This window comes from Crinia signifera, chromosome 1 (genome assembly GCF_055691185.1).
Source record: "Crinia signifera chromosome 1, ASM5569118v1, whole genome shotgun sequence".
NCBI lineage: Eukaryota > Metazoa > Chordata > Amphibia > Anura > Myobatrachidae > Crinia > Crinia signifera.
This window is the reverse complement of record NC_139217.1, coordinates 75200018-75215645: the sequence shown is the minus strand read 5'-3', so window position 1 is coordinate 75215645 and position 15628 is coordinate 75200018. Positions and strand designations below refer to the sequence as shown.

Below are 15628 nucleotides of genomic sequence, written 5' to 3'. Positions count from 1 at the left end.
TAATGTGCAACATACTGTATGTGTAAGGGGCATTATGTGTGTCAGTATGTGTATGAAGGGCATTAATAAAGTTTGGCATATGTGTAAGGGGCATTATGTTTATAAGGACATTAATAATGTGTGTCATGTGTAAGGGGCATTACTGTGTGGTGGTATTATCAGGGGTGCAGAGAGAAAGGGGTAGGGGGTACAAATTACCCAGGCCAAAGTCTGATGGAAGGGCCCAGTGGGGGCCCCGGGCCCCCTCCCCTTAAGTGACAGCAGCAGCTGCAGCTCTTCTCCTCTGCCCAGCACACACAGCTTTGTGCTGGGTTGCAGTGTAGCCATGGAGGTGCTTAAAATACAATATTTTCTCAGGATTTTTTTCTAAGGGTATAATGTGAATAATGTGAGGAGTAATGTATATAAGGTAAAGTGGTACTACTGTGTGATGTAATGTGAATAAGGGACACCATCGCATGATATAATGTGAATAAAGTTGCACTACTGTGTGGCATAATTTGAATTGGGAGTACTATTGTGTGGCCATGCCCATTCCAAGCAAGAACACACCCCTGTTTGGGCTGCGCACCGAATGTGTGCACTGTTTCTATTTCAAATATTGCAGGTAGGAGCACCAAAATGATGACTGCTATGATGAGGGTTGATGTTGCTGGGAAAGGGGAGCAGGGTCAGTGACCACACTGGCGCCACTAGTGGCGGTGCTAGGGGGCACCAGCCAAAATCTTGACTAGGGTGTAATTTAGGCTAGGGCTGGCTCTGATGATGCCCACAGGGCCGCGCATCGCATTGGACTGGCAGACAATCACATGTAATTTGGGCACAATCACATAAAAAGTGCCAAAACTGCATGTAAATCACCCTAGTGTATAGAGGCCTACTTTATGATATAGTCACCAGTTGCAATGAATGTTAAGGCAAAACAAGGTAGATCCGGACTGGCTCCAGCAAATCATAGTCTAGTACATTTGGTCCATTGTTTTAACGCAATTTGAAAGCAAATGGATGAATGAGGAACAAGCTCTTAAAATTACTGGGACATCACAATCTAGATTTGGCACCACTGAGAATGTAGGAGATGAATCAGACCTTGGCAGTTTGATTTTGCTTTTCCTATAAAGCATGGTTCCTCAAACTGCGGCCCTCCAGATGTTGTGAAACTACAAATCCCAGCATGCCTTGCCACAGTTTTGCTATAAAGGAGTGTTAAAACTGTGGCAAGGCATGCTGGGATTTGTAGTTTCACAACATCTGGAGGGCCGCAGTTTGAGGACCCATGCTATAAAGTAAAGCACACCTCATGCATTACTCATACAATGCCTTTATAGTGTTCTTTATACAATTCTCCAATAACTGTATAACATAACACTTGCAGCTAATAGTAATAATTTAACAAACTGCTGAGCAATTGATTGTAAGCTTAAATTCATATCAATTCTAGCAATTGTTCAGTGTTTGACATGGCATCGGTCTGGTCTTATACTGTAGTCTAGGAAATCCAATAATCCTTCTCACAATGGCCAGTAGAGTCTACTAGTCACAGCAGTATTTACATTACAGTAACAGACATTTATTCTGTCATGACGGTGATATAAGGATCAGGGGTGTAACTAACTATTTAGCGCCCCCCCCCCCCGCCGCACGTGGGGGGGCGCCCCCCCCCACCGCACCTAGCCTGCCCCCCCCGCCGCACCTAACCTGCCCCCCCTTCTTACCCGCGGTCTGCGTCTCGCCCGGCCGGGCTCTCTGTCGGGACCTTCCTGACGTCACGGTCCTGGCCGGCTCCTGCTGCTACAATGAAAACGGACTCTTAGAAAATGGCTGCCCCCATACTGCAGACAGAAAACTGTCTGCAGTATGGGGGCAGCCATTTTCTAATTGTCAGTTTTCATTGCAGCAGGAGCCGGCCGGGACCGTGATGTCAAGAAGGTCCCGACAGAGAGCCGGGCGAGACGCAGACTGCGGGTAACTATAGCCCCGCAGCCCCCCCGGCGGCGCCCCCAATTTCTCTGCGCCCCCCCGCCACCGCGGGGGCTGCGGAGCTATAGTTACGCCACTGATAAGGATGCTCTAAGTGTAATCTTTCCTTTAAACAAATGTCTCCTTTATTGCTCACTGAGCAGAACTGTAGAAGTAACCCTCAGACAATCATCTACCATCTACAATTCTGGAATAAGTGATTCAAGAAGCTAAATTAAAAACATACAGTAGGGGCAGATATATTAAGCCTGGTGAAGAGATAAAGTGGGAGGTGATAACACACCAGCCAATCCTGTCATTTTTCAAACACAGCTGATTGGCTGGTGCGTTATCATCTTCCACTTTATCTCTTTACCGGGCCTAATACATCTGCCCCAGTACCACATATCCATAGTGCCTAGAAGGGGGGCACAACATACTGATACTGTATGGCCAGGTGATTTTTTTGTAATGTTTTTTTGTTCTTTTAATATGCCCTTCTCCTTAACACCTAGGGAGCCTCATTACAATACTGACTAAACATTGGGCAAACCCCTTCAGTCTAACAAAAGGATGTTCTTCATTCCCCTATTAAAGCAAATACCCAAAGAATTTAAATCTATTTTATTTATGTTTATATGTTTTGTTTCATAAGTGTATGGCGATGTCCCGCTTGCTCCGCTTCCGACTCTGCTGGTGTGACTGGTACCGCTGCACTCGTTTGCGGGGTGCCTTCCAGGCTACACCCGCACTTGCAGCTCCTGGCGTGCGGAGTGCCGGCACCATCTTGACTGTCAGTGGCGGCTGTCTCTCCTGTGTGTGAGTGGAGGCTGTGATCATCTTGGTTTGTTGGACTTTGTTGCTGCACCGCTGCCTGTGCTCCTGCTCCTCGGACAGCCTGGACTTTGTGTTTGGGGCGCCGGGTGAGATGTCGTAGTTGTGCCCTGCTCCCATTTGTAATTAGTGGCCTGCTGTACCCTTGCTTTGGGCGGTGCTGGGTTCCACAATGATTAGGAGCACTAATCATTGTGGAATTTGGTTGCTGTGCCTATCTGGGTGACTACTGTCCTGCTGTGGCCTTTCCGGGGGTGACCCATGTGTGTGTTGCTGACGTTCACTGATACCTGGACGGATGTTTAGCTAATCTACTAGTCTCACTCCTTCAAACACCATCATTTACAATTTGTGGTTTTTCATCTCCTGAAATATCAGTGTGATCATACTGATACTGGATGTTCCTTGTGCTGTTGGCCTTATGAGTTTACTTGGTGGTGTGCTAGCCGCACCCATTCCTCTGTATGGTCATTTTACAGCTAAAGGTTGGCTACATTGGTGACTACAAAACTCCTACAGTACCTACCTACCGTGCATTATACAGGACCATCTCAATTCAACCAATACTGCAAGCGGTCTCTGCCTCTACTACCAGGCCTCTTTATAAGTTTGATTACATAAGTTGCTGCGCCCCGTCTTCTACCTGCACCCCTACAGGTGATGCGGCGGCTGCGGAGGGCAACCTGCCTGTATCTATTGCGCCTGTGCCATCTATCGCCTCTGTGCCGGTTCACGCTCCAGACACATATTCCTCTTTGAATCAGCCTACAGTAAAGTTTAATTGCTGTCCTGATCCTGAACACTTCATCTATGATATAATTTGCCTGAAGACCCCTCTTTTTCCACTGCTGAAACAGATGAGATCCGGGCTCTTGTTATTTAACTATTCTGGATGTGTGCCTGCTTCTCCTCAAATGGCTGGGACCATGTTTCTCATCATAATGCCCATTCTTTTTCAGGGATCCGAGGATTGATGATGACCCATGCTAGCTTTCTAATTACTTTTGTTTTTTTTTTCTTATTTTTCTTACTCTTATGTGGATCTTTATTCTGCTTTGTCCATTTTTATAGTCTGTCATCCATCTGTATGTGCCATTTACACCATGTTTTCGCTATCCTAATGATCCTTGGAGCGGGACTGTTGCTGTACCTACCTACATGAAACACGTTGAATAATACCTTATTCGGAATGCTCGTGGTCCCGAGCATTTCGGATGAAGGATTCTCAACCTGTAATAATATGGCAATCCCATAGCTACAGTAGTTTCTGCATAATTCTATTGACCATTTTTCTACTTTCAATTTATTTTCATTTGAATTCTTCACATTCTCTTTATGTGTAACTGGAGCCCCAAATAACCTGGGATTTATAAAGCCTCACTTTAGAACACTGGGTGAATGCGATGGAAGCACAGTAATGGGTAAGTGAAACCTAGAGGAGAGACACAGTGCTCCTTGGTAATTTAGTTTCATAAAGTGGCTGGTTATGTCTCTGACAACCGCAGGCCCCACTTCCTTCCCTAGATTAGCAAGTATGTTACATGTCACTACAGGAACTGCGACCTGCACCCGTCTGTCTGACTGCATTGGATAGTAATCCTGTGTGTCTGTATAATACATGGATCTTGCAAGTGTAATATGAAACATTAACGACCAGAGAAGGTCACTGATAATAAAAAAAAAAGAGATACTCAGCTGGGGGAAACAGCTGATCGCAGAAGCATGCTCCTCTGACCAGCGAACACCCCAGGGCGATATAGACTAGAATATCCCCATGTGTACGGGGCTTTAGATTTTAAACTGTGTGTAACTACAAATGTTATAGGACTTATTTACTAACAACAACTAATCAAATCTAATTTGTTTTGATTGTTAAAATTTAGAGAACATTTTGCACCAAATTAATGTTAATAAATTATCCATAATAATTCATCTTTGGGGAATAAAGTACATGATGATGATAATGATAGATATTAGTTGTGCCATTAACTGACTTGTGGGGTAAATGACAGATAAAATGGCAGATTTAACACCTTCTACCGTGTGTTGGATTTCATCAAATGTCATTGTACATTCTGTACGCTGCTTTAGAAATCTGAAATCTGCTATTAACAAAAATGACCTTCCAAGTTAACTGGCAAATATCTTGCCTGTGTGAAGGGAGGAACTTATTTTAATTCTTAATGATACATGGTACCTTGGAATTCCATTGTTGCTTACGTAAGTCACTTTTATTCCTATACATCCAGTTCAATTGACCAAATCTGTGTTTACATGTGTTTTGTGCACATGTGTTTTGTGCACAAACTAAAATAGGCGGACGTGTTATCACGCTATTTTATATGCAGGTACAAAGAATTTTATTCCAAGGTTACATGAGCTAGTCATATATGTGTTATCGAAGTTTAATAATAATAGTTATTCTTATTATTATTATTATTATTACTACACAGACAGCTGAAGTCATTTGAGCTGCAATTACATCACCAGTCCAACCCCTGTGAATAAATTCCCCATTCCAAACAGTGCAAGGGGTCTCTGAGGAAAGAAGAACATAACTGAAACGTCAGACTTTAATCACTGTGGCTGTAGGGTTTTTCATTGATGTGTGCAGTACGAGTGATGCCTCTATATTTATGTACAAAGCAATGGGATATGGTCGCTAGGTCGACACTGAAGGTCGACAAGGTTTAGGCCGAAACATAAACATAGGTGGACATGGCTAAGGTCAACAGAGTTGGAATGTCAACCAGAGTTTTTCATGTTTTTTTTTTTTCAAAATGGGTGCTATTTCATACCCTACCATCCATGAGGGCGTGTAGGGACAATATAATAGTGTGCTGAGCGAAGGAAAGGCACATGGTGAGTGCAGCGAGTTATGCGAGGGAGTGCGGTACACTGATACGATGACCATGTTGAAAAACGTCAAAACTCATGTTGACCTATTGACTGTTGAGATGCCCATTTGGCAACCTAATGTTTGTGTCAACCTTCCAACCCTGTTGACCTATTTCATGTGTCGACCTAAGCCTTGTCGACCTTTTAATGGTCGACATAATGTATGTCTACCTTAATAGTGTCAACCCTGTGACCCATACCGCAAAGCAACGGGGAGATTTTTCGGTACTTATGTATTATCTGGGCTCCCATGTTAAATGCACCCCATTTTTTCATACCCCGACTATCCAACTACGCATGGAGTTGATTTTATATAGTGTGGCGAGCCACCGTGCCCGAAGCGTGGCGAGCGCAGTGACCCCCGCCAGGGGACGCGGTCTCATAAGAAAAACGGGAGCCCAGATATTACATAAGTACCGATTTTTCAAATTGGGAAGAGTTAAAGTGGAGGGATATAAAGTGGCAACCAATAAGCTTCTGTTATTTTTGTAGTGCAACCATAGAATGATAGAAACCAATTAGTACTTTATATTTTCCGAAGATTTGGTCATGTTCCCCCAAGACTGCTAAGCTCTCAGTCACTCCTTGTTTGATCTTCCTCAAAATATGGCAACTTGCTGCAAAGAAGTAAATGTTAGCACGGTAGACATATGTAAGTATGAAAGCTCCAGCTGCTTTATGTACGGTATATTATTTAGTTCAGTAATGTACCAAATTGTACATTATGTATAGTCAAATTCAAATTGAATTAAAATAAATAATAATAAGCAAAGTGAAAATTTCAATATTTATTGTGGCTGGCATATTTCTTATTATTGGAGAATAATACTGTTTCTTTAGTCGAATGTGCATACAGTTCAAATTCTTTTTCAGCGTTTTATAAATATTAGTTCTAAATGAAAAAAAAAAATTTACCCCATGAGAACACTTTTATCCATTCTGAGTACAATTGTAAGAAAGGCATTAAAAAGACATGGAAATGAAATGATATTTAGATCATGACAAAGTATTAAATTCCTTTAATACAGAAATAGTCTTAATTTGTGAATACTCTTATAACAATAATAAGCCATTTTCTGACAGTCATTATCATTATTATAGTTAGGATACCATTGAATGCACACATTATATTAGTAACATTGGAGGCACACAGACCTTTTCTGCCTCAGTACTAAGGGCCAAATATTTCAAGCCTCAAAAAGTGACAAAGTGAGAGTGATAAGCAACCGGCCAATCAGCTCCTACCTGTCATTTTCAAACCCAGTCTGTAACATGACAGTTAGGAGCTGATTACATGTTTATCGCTCTCTTTTTTATCACTTTTTGAAGCTTGATACATCTGGCCCTTTTGTGAGGGTTCTCTTACACTCCACTACCATGGCTGTCGTTCTAACTTTCTATCCATTCCTTTTTTTTTCTCTATGTTCCAGTCTTCCTACCCCTATCATACTCTTTCTGTTGGTGTTCTCCAAGGTTCTGTCCTTGACACATATCTGCACCTTATTCCATGGTTATATCAGCTCCTCCTTTGGTCTATAGTACCACTTTTAAGCTGATGATACACATATCTTCTCCCATGACCTATCTTTTCCATCTTCTCTTACATTTCTATCTCTTCCTTCCCAATCAACCAATCAGCTCCCAAATGTCATTTTTCTAACCCAGTCTGTAACATGACAGTTAGGCAATGAATGGCTGGTTGGTTACAACTCCACTTCATCACTTTTTGACGCTTGGTACATCTGAGTCTTAGAAAGATTATTGCTGTCCATTTGGATGCATACTTGCACAGACGGGGCTTGGCCAGACTGAACGTTTCATTAAGCCCCCTCATGGGGATATAGCCAAAATTGGCTCCTAATGGCACATGGGCGGGGCCAAAATAAGGAGTTTTAATGAAAATGCCTCCATATATCCTGCACCCTTCCTTGAGTACCCTAGGATTCCCTCTATTAATCTCCCCATTGTGCCCCTTCACTAGGAATTGGGTGGCATGCGGGAGGGTTGTCAATCTTCTGGGGCTGCAGGGGATTACCCCAAAAATCATGGGTCTCCCACATGTTCCAGGAAAGCATGTTCTACTGTCTTTGGTGCATTGGATGATACAAAGAGAACAACCGAACCCCCCTTTGCAAAGACAAACAACAAATAGGGGAATGGTACATTTTCAGGAAATGCTTCAACATTCAGTAACTCGCATGTAACGGGGGGGGGGCGGCAGATGTATTAAACCTGGAGAAGAGATAAAGTGGAGATAAAGTAGAGAATGTAAAAGGAGATAAAGTACCAACCAATCAACTCCCAACTGTCATTTTCAAACACAGTTCATTGACTGGTGCTTTATCTTCTTTCACTTTATCTCCAGTTGATCCCTTCTCCAGGCTTAATACATCTACCCCGGGGTCACTAATAGAAAGTACCAAGAAAAGATTTAGGCACAAAATACCAGTATCAAATAACCTGAAGTTCTCCTTATAAATGAATGCTGTTCCCACAAAAACCACTCTGCATTGCTTTAAACTATTAAGTGTTCTAATAATAAAAGATGTGTATCACATTAAGAGAGCGTTTAAAAATGTATAAAACAACAAAAAAAATATGTTTAATTATATTAATTAGAGTTTCACTAATAAATATATAATATAATCCTCAACATATAAAAAGACATTCCTCTATAAAAAAAAATGAATCCAAAAGACTGGTATTGCCAGTAACAGAACCCAAAAATGTCCAGTAGAGTTCACAGTTAATGAATAAAGTGCTGAACAGTGTGAATCCAGAGTAATTGGCAATGCATATAGTCACTTATGGATTATATATTTACATGTAGAACAGTTCTCAATATCATTAATCATACATTTGTATTGCTTTATACATTTTTATGTGCCCTCTTAAAAGTGATACACAATTTTTATCATTATAACTTATAAAAAGTCACACAATGCTGCTGGAGTTTACAGGTCTGAAGGAAAATGTTTAAGAATTGAAATAATTATGTAATACTAACTATAAAAATAATTTACTGTAAATGCTTTAACATCAATATTCATTTATCACATTTTTCAAAATATCTATTTCAGAACCACGAGATGTTTACTTCAGACATTTTTTTGCCTGCATTGCAAACTCTTATTAGGCTCTTTGAAGACAGAAGTGGTTAGGTGGGTTACTCTGTCATATCTCAGTTTGTTGAAGTCTATCTGAAATTGGTGGTGTCCACATCGTATGGATTTAATCTTCACAGTGGTTTTGATGCACTAATCAGTTGTATTCAGTTTAGTAAATATAGTTCTTTACAGGCAAATCTGTGGTCCATGCACATTCACACATGGTGATCAGAACTCGATTCAATGACCTGTCTGGGAGTCCTGAAAGTGCCGACATCCATTGCTTTTCCTTGGAAAAGAAAGGCTCATGTGTGAGGTACCTCATTGGGAAATAAGTTCATTTTTCTATGTTTTTCCAATGATGGACTCTATTTTACAATAATAAATAATTTTTGTAGATTGAAAAATGTGTTCCCTAAAGTCCATTAATGTTTCCATCTTCGGTTTTAGTCCAGTATGAAATTCTGTTACACTGTATTTTACCCAACAATTTTTGTTATAGAAACATTAAGATTGAACCAACCACTGTAACTACCTGGAAAGTAGTAGTTCTGTACTTGGGTAAGTTTCTGGATGAAGGCACTGTATGTTTTCTGTGTGAGGTGGTAAACAGTTCAAATAATTTTGCACTCATTTACAAAGAAACGCTGCCGCCTGGCTCGCTTCTTAGCCTGGTTGACTGCAGTCCTCACTGCGCACTCAAACACCTGCGGTACTCCCCGGTTGCTGAGAGCTGAGCACTCCAAGTACCCTTTAGCGCGGACATCCTGTGCCAGCTGCTTGCCATCAGCAGAACTAATGCATGGTACACGTGAGGCATTTGTATCTCTCTGATCAGTCTGTAAAGCCACAACTAGCACTGGTATATGTGGCAGGTGATGTTTGATCTCAGTAATCCACTTGTTCCTCACATTCAGGAATGAAGTGTGGTTGGCCACAGAGAAGCACAGTAAGACAATGTCTGCATGTTGCAAGGAAATGGGACGGATACTTTTGAAAGCATCATCACCAGCTGTGTCCCAGAGTCCAAGGCTAATGGGGTAGCCATCCATGAAAACATCTACCCCTGTGTTCTCATAGACAGTCGGTCTGTAGGAATCTGGAAAGGTCTCGGATGTGAAGCGAACAAGAAGTGAGGTCTTGCCAACAGCAGCATCACCCACCAAAACACACTTAATGGCATTCATCATCGTGTGGTCTAGCGTCTAGAGTTGGTGCCTGCTATGGAGACCTTTACAGGTTCCCATGAAGCCTCAGGATGTGAGAGATGCTTGACTGGTTGCCCTAGGTATTCTTATAGGAAGGCATCAATATCCGGCGACCAATATCGTTCTCTCCCAGGGATGTTATTGCATCAGGGTTCTGGTGGAAACAATAAAAATTACGTTAGTTTCATGATATATAAAATTGTTTTATATAATAAAATAATTACAATTCCTCTTATCTGCAATAATATTGGCCCATTACAAATAGACTTCTTTGCCAACTAGTAAAGTAATAACCACAACACGGCATGTTATGGTTGATTTTTGTAGGTATGGTGGATTAAATAATTGTAAACCAGCTATAGGAATTTAAAAAAAGCATTTCTAATATATACTGTATGATACATCACTCACCACAGTTAATGGACCAAAATAAAGAAAAAAGGCAATTCATTCTCAACTGTGTATGAACGTGTGTTTTTGTTGTTGTTTTCTATTATAGGGAATGTCAATGTATACTAATGACAGCCATACAAAATAAAGTTCAACTGTGATTTTGTTATTTAAGTATCAGATGTTCTGCTAATTAAATCCATGCATATCTCAGTGAGTATATAGTACAGGGCAACGTTCTGATGAGAACTATAGAGGCGAGTGAGCTAAGGTGACCATGTCAGGGCTCAAGTCAGTGGCTGAACTGGCCAAGTCATGACGATTCGCAATTTTGCGAGTTCGGCCCCGTCCCACTGTTTTGGGGACTGCACATGCTCTATTATGCGCATCTGCAGCCCCACTTCGTAAATGGATTTGGCGACTTGCAAGGTCGCGGAGCAGGCACATGGGAACTCCCGGCGTTTCCTGGGCGTGCCCACAAAAATGGTGGCTGCACGCATGAAAACACTGGTCATCCCCATGCAAACACCCCATTCTTGGAGTTGCACGCTGCAATATAGGTCAGTCAAGACTGACATATTTGTGAACAGGGGAAAAAATCATTCGATGGTCGGCAACTATCGAATGATTTTTGGCCCGTATTCTCCCGTGCAAATGGATGTTTATGCTAAATATCCATTCGCAAATGAGACGGGGATGTTCGCATGGCAGATGGCGTAAGAGGCTCGTTAAGCAGTGAATCTTTCATGCCTAATGAGCCTTACTGAATTAGGTCCTGAGTCTGTTGAAATTAAGGGGTCTATTTACTAAACTTTAGAGAGAGATAAGGTATTAACCATAGATTGTAAGCTTGTGAGCAAGGCCTTCCTACCCAGAGGCAGAACTACCATTGGTGCAGCAGGTGCAGTGCACTGGGGCCCCTGAGGACTAAGGGGCCCACTACTGCCACTGTCAACCCCTTTTCTGTCACACACAGCCTCCCCGCCTCTCCCTGTCACCCACTGTTGTAAACTTCAGTTGGGGTGGAGGAGGGGGGCCCCAAGTTATAGTTTTGCTCCTACAACCCACAAGTTCCGCCACTGTTCCTACCATTTTGATTGTAACTACTCAGTCTATATTATCAATCGTAAAATGGAATGGAATTTGGTGCATTATATAAGAACCTGTTACTTAAGAATAATAAATATTATTAGCCTCTAACTGCTCTGTTGCATGCTGTAGGCAGTTAGGAGCTGGTCGGTTGGTAGTTTATCTTATCTCTCTCCAAAGTTAAAAAACAAAATCCACAATTGCGGCTAAAGTTATAACACCTATCGCGGGTATGCACGCTCCAGTCTTTCAACTTTATTCTATATGAAAATTGTAAAACTGAGTGCCCTGAGTGAACAGTACAGATGAAAATAGGGAAATAAGCCTGACAAAGTAATGGGGCCTACACACGGGGAGATTTGCTGAGCGTTCTGAGCGATGCTAGATCATTTATCACACAGCGATGTGTCAGGGCCAGTGAGAACACTGGCCCTGCCTGGCGATATGACTAGTTTTATCCAGCATGCTGTATAATCATCACCGGGCGATATTGATCCGCAGGCCTTGCATTGCTTTTTCTATGTCCCCTAGACACAGAGCGATGTAGGGGCATTTTCCAAATACTGTAAAAAATGCCCTGTGTGTAGGCCCCATTACATAGGATAACGGTATAGAAGTATATTAGAGAGCATAGTTAAAAGATTATGAGTACTTAGAATGTGTTAAATGGCTGCACTATGCATTGAAAAAAAGATAAAAATAAAGCTTTCTCATGTAAAATAAGTGCTCTCATAAAATTTGGGTATGAATATACAGTATAAATTTGTGTCAATTAAAGGCACTTTGAAAAAAAATTGCAAAAACACCTGCAAGCCTAAAAACACTTGTCCCACTCATAAAGCCCCCACTAAATGAGTCTCATACCTTGTATCCCCATTTCCATCACTTTGCACTTTTTCACCTCAAAACTGACATCTTATTATTGGCGAAATAAAAATAATTAAAAACTTCACGGTGCCTAATTAGTCATTAGGGGTGGTCAAAAGGTTTTGAACCTTTGTATTCAAAAATAGGGATTTATAGTCTGCTCAGAGAAGGTGAAGAGATTATTGCATGCAAGCAACCGTATCAATGCGATAAAGCTGGTGGCAAAAAAAAGCTATGTTTCCATAAAACGGAGTTATCACAGGTAATTGGATACCCCCCGTTAATACACTGACCCCATAGTCAGTAGATGATTATACACACAGACTGAATAAAGAATTTACAAACATGCCCAATAATCAATCATCAATTAGTAGAATTCTTTGCAGCAACAATTTCATTTTGGGGCAACATAATATGATACTAAGATAATAACTGATGAATTATTAGTGTAAATTCCTGCTATAAAGGAAGAATGAAGTCATGGACTGTAAATGCTAAAATTACACATGGTGAGGTTTTTTTTTATGTTAAAAAAACTTTATGGACTAGTGACATGGCACTTTCCATCTCAAATGTTTTTTTTTTTTTTTTTTTTTTTAAAAACAACATAGCAATATTACATCATGCATTTCAAAAATTTACCTTTTCTATATTTAAGTAACTATGCTTTGCAGAGGTCTAAAAACAAGTAATGGTGCCACCACACTGTACGTTTTGTGCTCAATGCGTTTTGTACTTGATTAAATGCGATCTAGTACAAAACGTACTGCCTGCACATACTTTTTTGGCTTGCGATAGGAACATGGGAGCACACATCGCATCACAGGCCATGTGTTTTGAACTAAAAAGTTCAAAATGCAAACAAGAATCGCACCATGTGTGGGCACCTTAAGATGATTAGCAGCAGAAATGAGTTGCACTGTTATGTACCGTACATTTGTGTAATACTATAACAGAAATATTTTACACCCACAGTAGATCAATAATGGGTCAAAACTCGTGAGAATAGTTAGCACAATATTTATCTAACACAATATTCCATTATTGCACCATTAATGTCACCAATGTACCGGCTGTATGCATTATGTGTGAAATATCGGTTACATTTTTAAAAAAAATATGTATATAACTTATCATATTGAAGAATGACAGATAATAAAGTCAATAGTGAACATATGTGAAACATTTCATATCAGTTACATTTTGATAAACACAACAGCTTTTTGTGTCATTTATCAAATAGTCATTTTTACATTGACATTTTTTTTTACCTTCAATAAAACTTTAATGAAAATCAGTTTATAATGATAAAAATAATTTTGAAGCACTCCACATATTATAAACAAAAATAACTTTGTTTGATGCAAGCAGAATGACGTGTATAGAAATAAAAAAATGGATAAAATGTGAATAAATAGTAATAGTGTATCTATCGTGTAGAAAACACAGTCAAACCCAGTTAAATAAATAGCCACACACCTTATTATAGTTACTATGTAGTCTCTATTTGCCCTAATTATATACCAGAGTACCACATGACAGCACAAACTACAGTAAAAATAACTAATACTAACCATGCAATAAAGAAAATTATACCTCCTTAAAATAACCTTATAATACAAGGTTAAGCAACTAACATTGTATCCACAAATCATGGTATATATGAATATTTACTTATATACATATAGATGCATTATTACAATTGTAACAAATGCATTTACTATTACATTATTACATTGTATTTCTAAGGTGCCACAGGTGTTTCACAGCACCGTACAGAGGGCATTCAATAGAAACTTTACTATTAGGCATCAATATAATTATTCAATTTTCCCTATTGCAGCAGAAACATCTTGTATTGAGTACAAGGAAGAAAAGAATTTGCTTCAACACACACATAGAAGCCGAATATAAGCCCAAGGAACATGGAAATCACCCATCTGAACCAGCAAAGCATTTGCGAACAGACAATTAGAATGAACTAGCTAGTGATATAGATTATTATTATTTTTATGCTTTCTATATATGGCACCACAAGGGATCTGCAGCGCCCAATTACAGAGTACATAAATGAATATACAAGACAGTGACTTGCAGCTTATACAATAGAGGACAAGTACAGGGTACATAACCACAGCTGCATCAGCAGAGGACACTGGAATAAGTATCAGGGTGGCAGAAAACCGAAGCAGTGGGGGCCATCAAAGATGGTTTAAGTAAGAGAAGGAATTTTGTCAGCTACGTCTGCATCTGTCCTGATCTGAAGGTATCTATAATTGTACAAATATATCATTATCGTACTCGGCATATGTGAGAATGCACTCATCTTGCTTATCTAGGTGCAAGCGCTGCACCATGCACATCTCTATTGGGTATTCATGCCAGATAGACCATCCCAACTGGCGTAGCAATCAGCTACCAATGCAATGGTTCCTAAAATTTGAGTCACCGCACCCTACAGCATCAGAATTATTTTACGGCACCTCTAAGCCAAAACTTTCCTGTTGAGAAATTCAGAAAAAAAAAATATATTAAATGAACTAAATTGTGTTTATATGTTATCCTTATAGTAAGTTATGTGGTGAGAGACGGCATTCGTTTCTGTTTATCCACATACTTCGTGACTGGCAGCCACCAGCATAGATTATGCTCATCCCACAGATATAAAGAATTTGTATTGGTCCTTGACCACCAACCCGTGGTGGTCGAGGGCCAACCGACCCACAGGGCCCAGTTTGGGAACCATTGCTCTTATGTGTAAGGTACAAATATTGTATATGACATAAATAGTCATCATTTCAAGTATATTAGTGTATATGCAGCATATTCTTCTGCGCTTTAAAAAAAACTTTAAGTTCTTCAAACTTTTAACCCCCAAATGTGGTTCTTACCAGCACATGGAAGAAGCGACAGGATGCCCGACCAGTTTTCTGAATTTGCAGAGTTCCTTGAGCCCCACGCAGCCAGGTAAAGACAGCTTTAGCCAGTAAGAATGCTCTGTACTGCGTGATGCATCTCATTATGTGGTGTCTTCATAGTGCAGACAGTGTATGCAGAGAGTAATGATGAGATATTCTAGGCAGGCTTCTAACAACCCCTAGCCAAATACCCAAAACAAGGCCTGCTCTACGAACACCACCAATGTAAGTTGCTGCCACCACTGGATGTATTATGCAAATTTTATGTTTTGTTATTTAAAAATTTGCATAATGTATTTTCCTTCATGCCACATACAGTAGCTAATCAATTATTTGTAAGGGGCTAAAAAAACTCCTC

The 15628-nt window shown here is 40.3% G+C and overlaps 1 protein-coding gene across 2 annotated transcripts in view; it reads right to left on the bottom strand.

Annotated features, from left to right (window-relative positions):
• Positions 1-6494: 6494 nt before the first annotated feature.
• Positions 6495-15628, bottom strand: part of RHOH (ras homolog family member H) — a 59484-nt gene continuing 50350 nt past the window's right edge. For both annotated transcript variants that reach the window (XM_083164698.1, XM_083164774.1), the window contains exon 2: positions 6495-10160. In XM_083164698.1, coding sequence (XP_083020824.1) covers positions 9413-9988 — 576 coding nt within the window. In that variant the 5' untranslated portion in view covers positions 9989-10160 and the 3' untranslated portion in view covers positions 6495-9412. The remainder of the gene's footprint in view (positions 10161-15628) is intronic.